Source organism: Pogoniulus pusillus, chromosome 22 (assembly GCF_015220805.1).
Source record: "Pogoniulus pusillus isolate bPogPus1 chromosome 22, bPogPus1.pri, whole genome shotgun sequence".
Classification (NCBI taxonomy): domain Eukaryota; kingdom Metazoa; phylum Chordata; class Aves; order Piciformes; family Lybiidae; genus Pogoniulus; species Pogoniulus pusillus.
Genome location: NC_087285.1, coordinates 15,477,364 through 15,491,223, shown reverse-complemented (window position 1 = coordinate 15,491,223; position 13,860 = coordinate 15,477,364). Strand labels below are relative to the sequence as shown.

General features: G+C 58.9%; 2 protein-coding genes across 4 annotated transcripts in view; one reads left to right on the top strand and one right to left on the bottom strand.

Annotated features, from left to right (window-relative positions):
* The window catches only part of RNF44 (ring finger protein 44), a 17,651-nt gene extending 14,930 nt beyond the window's left edge, over window positions 1–2,721 (bottom strand). For 2 of the 3 annotated variants that reach the window (XM_064161907.1, XM_064161906.1), the window contains exon 1: window positions 2,553–2,721. The gene's annotated coding sequence lies outside the window, so the exon portion shown is untranslated. Of the gene's footprint in view, window positions 1–2,548 lie in introns of all 3 variants that reach the window. The other variant, XM_064161908.1, reaches the window with a different exon arrangement.
* On the top strand, window positions 1,239–13,860 carry CDHR2 (cadherin related family member 2). The gene is made up of 33 exons (XM_064161919.1): window positions 1,239–2,189; window positions 3,835–3,913; window positions 4,403–4,461; window positions 4,882–4,947; window positions 5,027–5,166; window positions 5,439–5,492; window positions 5,711–5,800; window positions 6,368–6,457; window positions 6,773–6,895; window positions 6,973–7,116; window positions 7,239–7,314; window positions 7,493–7,599; window positions 7,679–7,909; window positions 7,993–8,148; window positions 8,375–8,542; window positions 8,803–8,864; window positions 8,958–9,198; window positions 9,304–9,540; window positions 9,802–9,871; window positions 9,961–10,575; window positions 10,847–10,918; window positions 11,196–11,245; window positions 11,356–11,507; window positions 11,702–11,804; window positions 11,877–11,965; window positions 12,167–12,241; window positions 12,359–12,436; window positions 12,522–12,582; window positions 12,683–12,807; window positions 12,959–13,072; window positions 13,209–13,286; window positions 13,393–13,453; window positions 13,643–13,860. The coding sequence occupies exons 1-33, from the start codon at window positions 1,931–1,933 to the stop codon at window positions 13,760–13,762; spliced, it is 4,245 nt and encodes a 1,414-aa protein (XP_064017989.1). The 5' UTR covers window positions 1,239–1,930; the 3' UTR covers window positions 13,763–13,860.

Sequence of the window (13,860 nt, the reverse complement as noted above, 5' to 3'; positions counted from 1 at the left end):
TAAAGGGAGAGCCCAGCATGGGGCCTCAAAAACGCAGGTATTGCCCTAAATATATCGCAGCCCAGCATGCAGGTGGGGTGACATGTCTCCACTCACTCCAAGGCCAGGAGGGTGAAGGCTCAGCTCTCAGAGCTGATGGCTGGAGACAAGGCCCTCAGCAAGCACCAACTGGGAACCACGAGCAGCTGCTACCACCATTCTGACATCCCTGTGCACGAAGTGGAAGAGACACATCACAGAGACCCAAGCGCACAGGCTCACCGTTTCCTGCCCTTCTCAGCCCTCTGCTGCTGCCCTGCCACATACGTCCTTCCCCTTGCCGGTATGCCAGGCCAGTGGCTGGAGCAGCCAGGGCTCCAGATGGCTCTGGCCTCTTCTGCAAGCCTCTCAGTCCCCTGCAGTGGGAAGCCCCTGGCTCCTGACAGCAGAGGGACCTCAGCAGCAGCGAGAACAGAACAGATAACAGAAAGAGCGCTGCCCACAGAGCAAAGATCAGTGCCCAGTTGCCATTCAGTACCCATCGCACAACTTCAGACACAGATCCCTCCTCCTGCCTCTGATCAGCCAGAAAGCAGCAAGATACCATTGCTCCCATCCTACCACTGCCAGGACACGCTTCAGAGGCAGACATGGCTGCAGCAAGTTCAGCTCAACCACACTGGTGACATATACCACACCACCTGGCCAGAAATTCTGGCAACCCATCACTGAGCAGGCCAGCATGCCTGCCTGTCAGAGAACATCATGGCAGGCCACTGGAAGGCAGGAATAGCTACACATCAGAGCATCCAGTCCCAAGCAAGGCTGGCGAAGACAAAGCCCCGCCACTCCACTACAACTCCTTGCAGGACTGTGCACAAAGGCAGGTGACACTGAAGCCTCCCAAACACACCCAGGTGGCTCCCACCTCATTTCTCACACCAACACTTGCCCCGGCTCTGCTGCCACCGCTGTCTGAGCAAAGAGGCGTGGAAGGGCACAGAGAGACTGCAGTACACCTGCCAAACCAAACTCACTACCTGAGGGGCACGACACCACAGAGCGTGGCTCCTGCGGCCCGGCCAAGCTCAACGCAAGCACCCAAAGGTGTCAAACAAAGGCAGCCGCCAGGCGCTCGGCACTGGCAGTATTTTTAGCCGCCGCTATGGAGCCGGCCTTATTATTTTCATTGCAACGTGCATATTTACCCACCATGCACCGCAGTGGCATCAGACGCAGCCTGCTCCCCTCCGACAGCCGCCGAGGCTGCCGATCGCTCCTCCTCCCCGGGCTCCCGGCCTCGGGGACCGACCCGAACACCCGAGCGCAGCCATGCGCATCACCCCATGGCAAGGCCGCCCCCCTGCGCACAGGGAGACCAGGAGTCCCGTCAAATTGGAGCCAACAGCAGAACAGAAAGGGGTGCAGGTGGCAGAATGGCTGAGTGAGGTGGTGACATGGAAGGCAGAGTTAGTGAGCACGGGGATAAGCTCTGGAGCGGCAGACACACATGGGCAGCTGTGCCGGAGCTGTGGCCGAGGTACCATCGACAGTCACGGGAAGCGAGGCTGTCCCCACACAGAGGGGCAGCACCCACAGGCTACCCGCGGGGCTCAGCTCCTGCCTAAGAGAGCCAGCCCTCGACCATATCCCAAGTGCCCGAAACCTGCTCACACAGGTCCTCTGCAGCCCACACGCACACCACAGGTCGGTGGCAAGGCCTGTCCCACCGGTGCCACCGCCCTACCTCGTCAGCTGGGCTTTGTTGCTTCCCACCTCTTCCCTATTTTTACAACTTCACGGAAGAGTTTAGCCGCTTCGCCTCCCATTCCCTCCCACAACCCCTGACCTCGGCCCTGCTCACCGAGTCGGGGGCAGGTATCAAGGCCCAGGGGCACCGGCAGACGTAACACACCGGAGCGTCCAGCAAGTCTGAGACGCCGAACTAGCCATGCAAAGGCCACCGACCCACGCCCGGCTGGGGACGCGGGAGCCCCGCCGGAAACGGCTACGGCCGGGGCAGGCCCAGCTCTGCCGGCGAAGGCCCGAGGAGCGGCAAGGCTACGATTCCGCCGCCCTTCCTGGTGTCCCTGGAAGCCTCTCCTGTCTTCCCGAAGGGCTCACCGAAAGCCGGGGGTTTCTCCCACCGGCGTGCGGCTCCTGGTGCACCGGGCCCAGCTGCCCTTTCCGGCCAAATCTCCTGAGCCCCGGTACGCTGTGCAGCTACTCCGTAGCGCACTAAGCCTGCACCGGGCCTCCGCCTGACCCGGACATCAGCTCTTCCCAAGCCACCGCACCCGGCCCGGCCATTCCCCGCCGCGCACCGGGCCCCGCTCACTACTTCGCCCATCGCTCCAGGCGTCGCTGGCCCGTGCATCCGCTCTTCTCGCATCAGGCCCTGCCTGCCGCCCTCGTTGGTGCACCGGAGCCGACCTCCATACCCCGCCGCACCGGCTTTTCCTACCTCCTTTCCCAAGCCCTGGGCCCTGCCCGCCTCCTTTTACTGGTGCACCGGCCCGGCCCGGCCCGGCCCCGCGCAGCCCGGGTCCGGCGCCGCCGCACCCCATACCTACCAGAGGCGGTCCCCCGGCGCTCGCGGGCCGCTCGATGCCTGCCCCAGCCCTGCCCGCCACTCAGCCCGCTCGCATGGCGCGGCGGCCGGGGCCGCCGGGCTCCGTGTCCGTCCCGGTGCCGCTCCCGCTCCGGCCTCGGCCCGGCCTCAGCCCCGCCTCATGGCACCCCCACCCCGATGGAACCGGCCGCGCCTCGCCGTCCCCCCTTCCATGCGCCGATGGGCGCGTCCACACCCCCCGCTCCCGCCGTCCTGCGCCCAAGAGCGGCGCCACTGCAAGCCGCGCGGCGGGGTGCTGCGGCCGTAATGCTCAGAGCGGCAGCGCATCGCAACTCCGGCCCGGGGTACGCCGGCATGTCCCGAGACAGCCCTTGGGAGGTCTGGGGATATCCTGGGTCAGCCAGGGGCAGTTCGCAGAGAGCTGTCAGGAGCACTAACCCCGGAGAGTTCAGACGGTTCATCCTGGGCCAGTCCCAGGGGTCTCCAGGGGTGCTTCCAGTCCGTAGAGTGTCTGTGGGGGTGTTCTGAGGAAGCCTTTACATGCGTTGGGGGGATATTGGAACAGCCTTGGAGGTGTTTCCCAGGTCACTTCTCTGAGTCTCCCTGAGCCAGGTGTGGGGTGAGATGGAAGCCTTGGAGGAGGCTGGGTGTCTGGAGGACCCCAGAGCTTCCTAGGTATCCAGACCTTGCAGGTTTCCCAGGGAATAGGGATGTAGTGGCTCAAGGCCAAGAAGGTGGGGGTCCCACAGGCCGAGCTGGCAGTGCCCCACCATGCCACCTCCCAGCCCTCTTCTGCCTGAGCGGAGCTGCACAATCCGCCCTTGTCCTCAGCAGGGCTGAAGTAGGTCAGGGAGACTGGGCTGAGCCCCTAGAGTGGGGAGCTGGTAGCAGGGAAGTACAGAGGGTCTCAGGCACTTGCCTTGGTAGCCACACCACTGGGTTGATGTCCGCCCCCCATCCTGATGGGACCTCAGTGTCCCCAGCCCAGGGGATGCAGGGCATTACCCCAGCCCCTCTCCAGTCCTTCGGGGTGGTTCTGGATGTCTTTGCATCTCTACGGGCTCTGCATCCTTCCTTGCAGCCACAGTCCCAGGGGTGCATGTTGGAATGGCTGAATCCTGGGGAGCAGCACCCAACATGAGGACCTGGGGTCTGGGTGAAGGAGCAACCATGGGGCTGAATTGGGCGGAGGCTGGAGAATGAGCACAAGGAATAAGGAAGATGAGACAGGAATCTGTCACCCCTTAATTGCAGTTAATAATTGATGAACGTGTTTACTTCAGGAGGCAAAGGTCTCTGGCGGTGTCAGGGTGTGAATGCACAGCAGCCTGCCCAGCAGCATCCCCACCAACGCAGCTGCAGGTAAGGGATCCTGGGTCCCGGGCTCAGCCCTCACGGGCACTGCGGCCCGTCACGGGTGGGGAGGTGGAGGTGTCTGTCATCTGTGGGGCTGACCACGGGCTGTGGTAGGAGGAGGGGGACATCACACTCTGTGGTGTCACAGATTCCCCTGAAGCTTCAAACACTGCTTGGCATGGCCCCATTGAGTCTGAGTGATAGAGCCTCCAACCATGCTTCAGAGAGGCTCCTGGGGTCCTCAGAGCACCCCAGACATTGGAGATCAACTCTGTACCCCCATGACACATCCCCAAGGAGTCTGTGCATGGAGGTGTGAGATGGAGGTGTGAGATGGAGCCTGGTGCTTGCTCACTAGCCCAGCTGAGTAGAGGGGACTGTTCCCACCGGAGCCCCTCCTGCCACAGGAACTGCTGGAAAGGAGGGATTGGGGGTGTATGGTTGGAGCAGGCACCTGTCAGCCCAACACACATGTTCTCTGGTGTGTGCCCACAGGCTCGCTGACAGAATGGCATGGCACTGGCTGGCACTGGCCCCCTTCCTTCTGACAGCAGGTGAGGACTTTGTTCAGTGGCTGGCACAGGTGGGCAGGAGGTGTTGGAGTTGCTTTCAGATGCAACATGCATTCCAAATTGTGTGAGGGCAGCTGGGACCTCCAAAACAACTGCCCATTTTGTTGGCACTTTGAAGACCCAACAGTAACCTCACTGCCCCAGGGCAAGGCAGAGAAGGCAGCAGGGATTGAATCCAGCACGGATGCTGCATCTGGAGGACAAGCATGGTCTGAGGGTGGGTGGTGCGGGATAAGCTTGGGCAATGTGATGGGTGGTGAGTTCCCCTGCCTCCCCTGGAGACCCAGACCACAGCCAGGATCTGGGACTGCAGCTAGGTAGGTGCTGACTGGTGCAGGGTTGCAGCAGGGTGCAAGTAAAGCCCAGCACTGTGGTGGTGCTCAGGCCACCTCTTCCTTGTAGTTTCAGGCAACACAGCCCCCTTCTTTAACCAAACCTTCTTCACTGTGCCTGAAGACCTACAGCTGGGTGAGTAGGGCAGACTTGGAGAAACCCTGAGGTGCAGGGTGGTGCCCTGGGCAGGGGCTGACTCTACCTGTGCCCCCAGGTCAGCAAGCTTTTCAGCTGGTGGCTTCTGACATAGACGGGGACCCTCTCACCTACAGCATCAGTGGGCCAGATTCCTTCTACTTCTCTGTTAATTCTACGACAGGCAATGTGACCCTGAGGAACTCCCTCGACCGTGAGGTGAGGGCAGAGACTGGGTCAGATGTCCTTGCCTGACCTGGTGGTCTGGGGTGACAGGGACAGACGGCAGAGCCCTGAGTCCTGTTTGAGGCTGCTCACAGTACCACATACTGTGGGTCACTCCCTGGCCCAAAAGCCTGGCTCCTGAGGGGAAACCTGTCGCAGAGGAGCATCCCACACAGAGATGATGGGGGGGAGGGGCATTTGGGTCCTTCCATACAAGGGTCTAACTCTGTCTGGCTCTGATCAAGACCTGTCTTGTGTTCCCCTAGTTGCAGGCCAAGCTCACCATCACCGCTGGGGTGTACGATGGGAAAAACGACCCAGTGAGTGCCAGGGCGTGGTGTGGGGGATGGGGATGAAGAGGGAAGCAGGGTCTCTGCGGAGGCTCAGTGGGGACAGGACTGAAGGTGGGCTTTGCTCAGGGGTGGGGTGATGCTGGCTGGCTTCAGAGCCAGGCTAGGTGCAGGGCGCTGGAACTGCACACAACTCTGCTGGGCACCATCTCCCACACCCGTCTCACACCCTGCCTGACCCCTAATAGGTCTCAACGAAAATCACGATCATTGTGGACGACCGAAATGACAACGCCCCGGTCTTCCAGTACCTGCCATACGAAAAGACTATCCCTGAGGTACCTCCCTGGGACTTCACAGCCCCTGCAGGCAGGAAGGCAGAGGCACTGTGCTGCTCCTGTGGCATGGGTGTGCCAGCAGCGGGACAACCGTGTGCCAGGAACCCAGCAACCCCACAACTGGGTGTGTGGTGACTGTGCCTGGGTGCGGGGCAACGGTGCAGCCAGCACGGCTGACCTGGGAGTGCCTCATGATGACTCCTGGCGGGCTCGTGGCTGGGACTCTGCCCTTGTGATGAGTTTCTGATCAAGGAGTTCCCAAGTCCAAGCCAGGGTGAGGCCAAACCGGGGCACAGACAAGGTGTGGACTAAGTCTAACCCACCCCTGGCAGCCCCAGGGCGGGGGTGCAGCCCCTTGATCCTACTGACTCCCAGCAAGAGTGGCATGGGGTGGGTCCATCCTCTGCCCAGCATGAGCAAGGGCAGCAGATCATTCCTGCATAGCCCACAGCACTGGGCAGCCCCATGAGCCCTGTGGAGCCAGCACACTCCAGAGCAGGCCTGTTAGGGGCCAGACCCAAAACCACTCCTTTGCTCTCCTGAACGATACCTCCTTTCTCTGCCCAGAACACACCACCAGGCAGCATCATCTACAATGTGTTTGCTAATGACAGTGACACTGGGAATGCCGCCAAAGTCAGCTACAGCATCGAGGAGGTAAGCACAGTGTGTTGTGGAGTGAGGAATGCCACACCAAAACCCCACTCCTGTGGGGCTGAAGGTGCTGGAGGGACCTGGGCAGGAGCAGCCCCATGCCTGTGGGGGATCAGGGATCTGTGCTGTGCTGGCTCTGCACCAGTTGGACAGTGAGTGCAAAGTGCTGAAAAGCTGCAAGCTGGGGACAAGCTAGGTGGTCAGAGGTCCTCACAGCCCTTGAGCCAAGCCTGGCAGAAGGATGGGACTTGAGCCCCCCATCTCTGCTGGGCCACCTCTGCTTTCTGTCTTGCTGACACAGTGATGTCCCCTCTTCAGGTAATTCCAAACAGCATAAATAATCTCTGGCTCTTCTACATCCTGCCCAACGGGAGTGTGGTACTCAATGGCTCACTGGACTACACCAAGAACACCTTCTACCAGCTCAGGATCCTTGCCAAGGTGGGGACTAGCTAGAATGGGGATGTGAGGATGCCAGGTAAGGAGGCCATGGGACTAACATGTGCTCTGCTCCCCAGGATGGTGGTGGGTTACTGCACAATGTAATGACAGTCCAGAGCAGTTCCACTTACTTGTCACTGACCATCCGTGACCTGCCTAACCTGGACCCACAGTTCCTCAGCGAGCGCTACTCTGGCTCTGTGCCTGAGAACTGTCCCCTGGTAAGGAGCCCATCTCTGCCTGTGGCATGTCACTACCGCTGGCCCTCCCTGGGGTCTTTCACGCCCTGTGGTGAGTGGCTGGAGAAGTCATAGATCCTGCCCTGATGGCCATCTTCCCACAGGGCACCACTGTGCTGACTGTCACTGCTGTGGACAGAGACACGGGGGTGAACGATGAAATCTTCTACAACATAACCAGTGAGTGATGGAGTAGGGCAGAATGGGCAGGGGAGGGGAGCAGATAGCAACAGGCAATGCAGGGACTGTTTCTGGACTCCTGAGTGCTACCAGTCTGCCCTGCTGGCAGAGTGTGGGCCAGGCCTGTGTTTACCAGTGGTTGAAGTTGATTCATGCTGTGCTTTTGCTCTTGCCCTAGATGCCACTGTCCCCTTTGCTATCAATGCTGTGACTGGCACCATCACTGTGAATGGGCCCCTGGACCGTGAGCAGCTGCCAAGCGAGGAGATTCTGCTGGAAGTCATAGTGAGTAGGAAGCAGCAAGGGGAGCCCCATCTTCTGCTTCTCCCTGGGCTTCTCCAGCCTGGTCTCTCCTCCTGCCCAGGCACGTGAGGCACACCTGAACATCTATGGTGAAGAAGCCAATGCCAGCACACTGGTGACAGTTCTGGTGACTGATGTCAATGACAACAAGCCCCAGTTCTACAACTGCTTACTCTACAGCTGCAATTTCTCCACTGATGCCCAGAACAGCTTTAGGGGCAACATCATAGAGCACTCCTCCTCCAGACTGCCCGTGTCCAACCTCAGCATCGTCACCTACGACCCAGACAAGGTTGGACCCTGCCCAGGGGCTAGGCCAGGGTGCAGGTGTCCATCCTTGCTACACCCTCACTCCTGTGTATCTCTCCCTGGCAGGGCATCAATAGCAGTTACAAGCTGTACCTGCAGGGTCCAGATGCCAGCGCCTTCACTGTCTCCCCCACAGAGATCATGGGCACAGGGGAGGTTCAGATCCTGGTGCAAAACTCATCCATTGTGGACTACGAGAAAACCCATGTCATGGTGGTGCAGGTGGGACCTGTAAGGCTGTCTCAGCGTGGGGACAGTCCCTGCTCCCTGCGGCATGTGCCAGAGCAGAGGGGAAACAGAGCCCTCCTACTGCGAGGTTCAAAACACAGCAGAATACAGCTTTGCTGTGTCAGCTTGTTTGGTGTAAAGGAGCTGGACTGTAGTGGACAGCTCTCTTTCTTGTGTTTGGGGACCCACGCGAGACACTGTCCCTTTCTCTGATCTGCAGATCATTGCCAACGACACAAGAAACCCCACAGACTGCTGCTCCACAGCCACTGTGACCATCGACATCATTGACAGCAACGACCACAGCCCTGAGTTCCCCCAAAGCACTTACTACTTGGAAGTGATGGAGAACAGCCCTAATGGCACCATCGTTTCACCAAACATCACGGTCAGGAGCTGGGAAGGGAGTGGGCACAGCTTATGTCCCCCAAGAAGAGTGCTGGGTGCACCTGGCACTGCTAGTGAGCTCGCATCAAGGGCACTGCTCTCTCTATGCACATAAGAAGGAGATGGTGACAGTGGGCACACAAAGTCTGAGACCCTATCAAATAAGACCCCATCAGGGCCTTATTTTTGAAGTGCTAACTGCCAGTGCACATTGGCAGTGACCAGTGCCAGGGGACTGAGGCACATCCTTCTCTCCTTTAGGCCTATGATCCAGACAGCGGCGTCCTGGGTGAGATCACCTATTACCTGCTCCCAGAAAGCATGTACGTAGAGACATAGACAGCCACAACGGGGACATCATCCTGGCAAGGGGACTCTAGGGTGGGGCCATGGTGACGGTTCTGTATGTGCCATAGACATGAAGTTTTCACGGTGAATGCTACAACTGGGGCAGTGCTGGTGCAGAACGGGAACTTGCTGGATCGGGAAACTCGCTCCATCTACTATGCCAACCTCCAGGCTAGGGATGGGGGCAACCTGGTGGGCACCACAGCTCTGGAGATCACCGTGCTGGATGACAATGATAATGCACCCATTATCGTTGGCTCCTACTTCATCCCAGTGGAAGAGGGGCAAAATGTCAGTACAGAGATCCAGGTACGCAGCAGCAGAGGTGGAGGGGACAGTGAGGTGCTGTTGGAGAGGAGCAAGAACTGTCCCTGAGATGCCAGACTACTCCATTCCAACCTCTCACCTTTTCAGGCCATTGACAATGATGAGCCTGGCACCCCCAACAGTCAACTAGGCTTCAGGATCTTGCCAGGACTGTTCAGCAACAACTTCACCATCGATGCAGGCACAGGCAAGATGTACAGCAAGGAACCACTGGACCGCGAGGCCTTGGAAGATGAACGGGGGCAGCTGGTGGTGACAGTGGAAGTGTACGACCATGGCATGCCACCACTCAGCACCTCTGTGAATGTCACTATCACTGTGGAGGTGAGCCCTGGACAAAAGCACACACTGAGGCAGGCCAGGACTTGGAGTTATGATGGACAGTCAGGGAGGGCATGTGGGATCTCTGGGTAGGGACATAAGACCTCAGGCTCTCTGTTGGGGCAGAGAGAATAACTGATGAAGAGGAGAGGGGTTCTGTGGCCCCTGTCTGTGGGCAGGGAGGTGTCCACACTCCTGTCCCCAGCCTGCTGTGGGGCCCCTGTTTCCTGGAGTACTTAAAATCATGGACTTTGTCTTCTGCAGGATTTGAATGACAACGCACCCATATTCCTTAACCAGTCCTATAATTTCTCCGTTTTTGAAGACTCTCCAGGTACAAGTTGCATGACCAGGGCTATGGGACCAGCAGGTGGCCTTGAAATCAGTGCCCACTGGCCACTAAGTATCAGTCTCCAACTACAGGGGCCCTTGTGGGTGAGGTGGAAGCCACAGATGCTGACCGGACAGAGATCAATTCCCGCATTTCCTTCCTGATTCAGAGGATCAATGGCTCCAGCAACTTCTTGATCCGCTCATTTCGTCTGGCACAAGGGCACTATGCTGGGCAGCTCTCTGTGGACCCTGATACATACCTAGACTATGACACTCTGCAGCAGAAGGTCTTCTTCTTGACGGTGGTAGCAGAGAACACAGCTGCAGACAATGTGGGGGACAGTGCCACGGTCCCTGTGAACGTCTACGTCCTAGACATCAACGACGAGCCTCCCACCATCCTGCCTGACTCGCTGCAAGACGTGAGAGTGAGCGAGAACGGCACACAGCAGGGGGTGGTCTGCACACTGGTTGCCTCCGACCCAGACACCAACCACTCGGTCGTCTTTGAGGAGCTGGGAGTTGCCTGCTTCAAGGGGGAAAACAGTGCCGGGGAGGTGTGCTGGGACTGGTTCGTGCTGGCACCCAACGGCTCAGTGCTGGTGAACAGCTCAGAGATTGACTACGAGCTGTGTGACTCGGTGGTGCTCACGCTGCGGGCTGAAGACCTGTACACCGAGAAGGGCAACCGCTACAGCCGGAATGGTACAGCACCCACCCAACGCTCCCTCCTTCCTTCCGCTGCCACCAGTTATGGGGGAAGGTGGAACCTGCCTCTTCCACCTCCAAGGAGGAGCTGTGGAGAGCAGGGAGGGAGTTTGCTGGTTTCGGCAATGGAGAAGGGTGCTCCCAGCATTTTTGGTCCCTGGTACAGGGATCTGAGCATGCTGAGAGAATGAGATCTCCAGGAGGAGGAGGAGGGTGCTGCAGGGCTGCTCTGTTGGTGACCAGAGCTCTGCTTTTGGGGTGTTTGCAGAAACCTTGAGGATACTCATCACTGATGTGAATGACAATGCGCCGATCTTCCAGCCTATAACGGAGACCTTCGGTGAGTAGCTGGGGCTGGTGCTTCCCGCGGGCTCCTCTCTGCGCCTAGGTGTGGTCTACCATGCTCTCTGGTGGTGGGAACCTTACTCCAGCCAGGGCAGTGCTGAGGTACAAGGGCAGGCTGGGGTTACTTGATGCTTTCTGTGAAGGCTGTGGGGCTAGGGACAGCAGGAGGATGCTTCCACTCTGCTGAGCCCCAGGACTATGTGGGAATGCAGTCTGCAGCAAGCCTGGCTGCACTCCCTCATGGCCACACTGTCCATGTCTGTCCCCGGCAGTGGTCGTCCCTGAAATCTCTTCCGCGGGCCTGCAAGTGGCTACTGTGAAGGTGAGGAGCTGCATGCGTCTGTCAGTCTGTGGAGCCACACCTGCTTGTCCCCACTGTGGGCAGGCAGAGGCCGTCCCTGTCTGTGCTCCTGCCACGCTTTGTCCTTGCAGGCCACAGATGCTGACTCAGGGGCAAGGGGAGAGATCGCCTTCTCCATTGTCAGTGTGGTGCTGGTAGATGACAGTGGGGCCAGCCGGCCCTTCAGTAACCTCTTCCAGGTGGTGACGATAACTGAGAAGGACGGCTACCTCGGGAGCATCCGGTGAGGCCACGGCTCCGGGCCACCATGCGGGAATTGTTCCTGCCTACCGCAAGGCAGACAGGGCCAGCGCAAGCTGGCAAGGGGGCAAAGCCATCCTAGGGTCCTACCGTGGCCACGGTGGCAGGGTGGAGCTTGGAGGATGGTGGTGTCCCCAGGGCTGTCCCATGGGATCACCAAAGTCTCTGTACTTTCAGGGTGCTCAGCAACCTCGATAGCTCACTGAAGGGGCAGTACCAGGTGACAGTGGAGGCTCAGGACAAGGAAGAACCAGTGCACACAGCACAGACTGTGCTGAATGTGAGTGTCACCCCTGCCCAGGGACCTCCTGCACTCTGTTCAGTCCTGCTTACCCCTGCTCTTTCCGTGCAGATCTTCACAGTAGATCAGAGCTACCGCATTCGCCTCCAATTTCTGGTAACTGCGGATGAGGTCCAGAGTAACTCTGAAGATATCAAACGGTAAGGGGTGCCAGGGTGGGGGGGATGTTCATGGTTATGCATGCCAGGACCCAACTGTGTCTCCTGGTTTCACAACCATGAAGAGGACTGGACAGGTCCACATTGCAGCCAGGGACTGCAGGGGCTCCAGCCACTTCCCGTGGCCACGAGTGGAGCCGCACAATGCCTGGCTCAGCCTCTTTCCCTCCCTTTTGTTCCTAGGGCCCTGACCACCGCAACCAAGGCAGGGGTCTATGTGGTGTCCATCCAGACTGTGGAGAACACCCGTGCCTCGGGGTGAGTGGGCCCATGCAGGTGGTGGGGAAGGGGATGTGGCAGTAGCACTGGAGGTGGTCACCTGGGGCAGTGCACTGTGCCCCACACCACACTCACCGTATCTCTTTGATCCCATAGGATGGAACCCAAGTCAGTGATGGAGGCATACTTCGTCTACAGCAACGGCACTGCCCTGGACGTCATCCAGCTGATCGCGTACGTGCCAGGGCAGGGTCCACACATGGGCACTGCCATGCACCCACACCAGACCAGCCCCTCATGTCTCTGCTTTCCTTGGCAGGCTCATACAGTCCGACCCACTGATCCTGGCTGAACTGGTGAACTTGGGTCTGGCTATCATCGTGAGTGGGGCCGGGCAAAGGGCACAGAGAGGGCATGGGATCTGTATGGGGCTGAGGGAATGCTGGTCAGGGCTGTGCCCTCACCCTTGCTCTGTGCTAGGGCCCAGGGGAGGTGACGAAGCCCAGCAGGGAGACAGAGCTGATCAGTATCATCGCAGGGCTGGCGGCATTCCTGCTTCTCTCCATCTTCATCATGACCCTGGTCTTGGTTCTGACCACCAGGAGGTATCACAATACCCACACCCCATCCTGCCTTCCAAAACGACTCCCATCTTCACCAGCACCCCCAGACTCAGCCCTGCTCTCCATCTTGGTCCTGTCCCACGACCCAGCTCCCTCCTGCCCCTTTCACCCACCCTGTTCCTGGGCTTTGCAGCTACAAGAGGAAGCTGAGTGCAATGAAGGCTCTGAAGGTGGCCACGACGCTCAGCCCTGCCATGGCACAGCAAGGAGCTGGCATCCCTGGGACCAACCAGTACAATGCAGAGGGGTGAGTGAGAGGCTCCCTGTGGAGGGGAATCCAGGCATATACTGCAGGGCTTGCTGCCACACCCCTCCCACCTGGGGAACTGGCCGCCCTGGGCTGACCCTGCAGGGTCACTCACCTATCATTCACCCCTGGCCAGAGCCAACCCTATTCTGAACCTCTCGCTTGATCCCTCCCACGACCTGGGTTTCCACGAGGACTCCAGCTCCGTGGCCAGGTGAGCTCTTCTGGTGGGTCACAAAGGCCACAAGGCTGACACCTTGTGTCCCCACTCTGACAGTGACTGGGCTCTTTTCTATCCACCCTTCCCCCCACTCCCACAGCATGAATTCCCTGGATGAAAACACAGTCAACACAGCTGAGGACGATAATGTCAAGGCCAAGGTGAGTGTGTAAAAGCCAACAGGGACTCTTGCCATTGCATCTTGCATTCCCTCCCGCCTAGAACGGGCCTGGACTCCTTATGTCCCTTTCTCTCCATCTCCTTGACAAACCCCAGCTCCTGGGTGGGATGGAAGTGTCCTATCCCCCATTTCTCTCCCCATCCCCTCTGACTATACTCTCCTCTTGCAGCAGGGCAAAGCACAGCTGATAGATGACACCAATGAGGAGGCACTGGTGGCTGCTCTGAACCTGAAGGAACCCACCAAAATAGCGTACATCAACACCACCTTCACCACCACAGACCTGTGAGCAGATGCGTGGAGTGCAGCAGGGCTGGAGCAGGACTCAGGCAGCTGCTTTGGTGATGTCATGTTCAGAATCTGGCAATAAATCTGTTCCATAGGGGT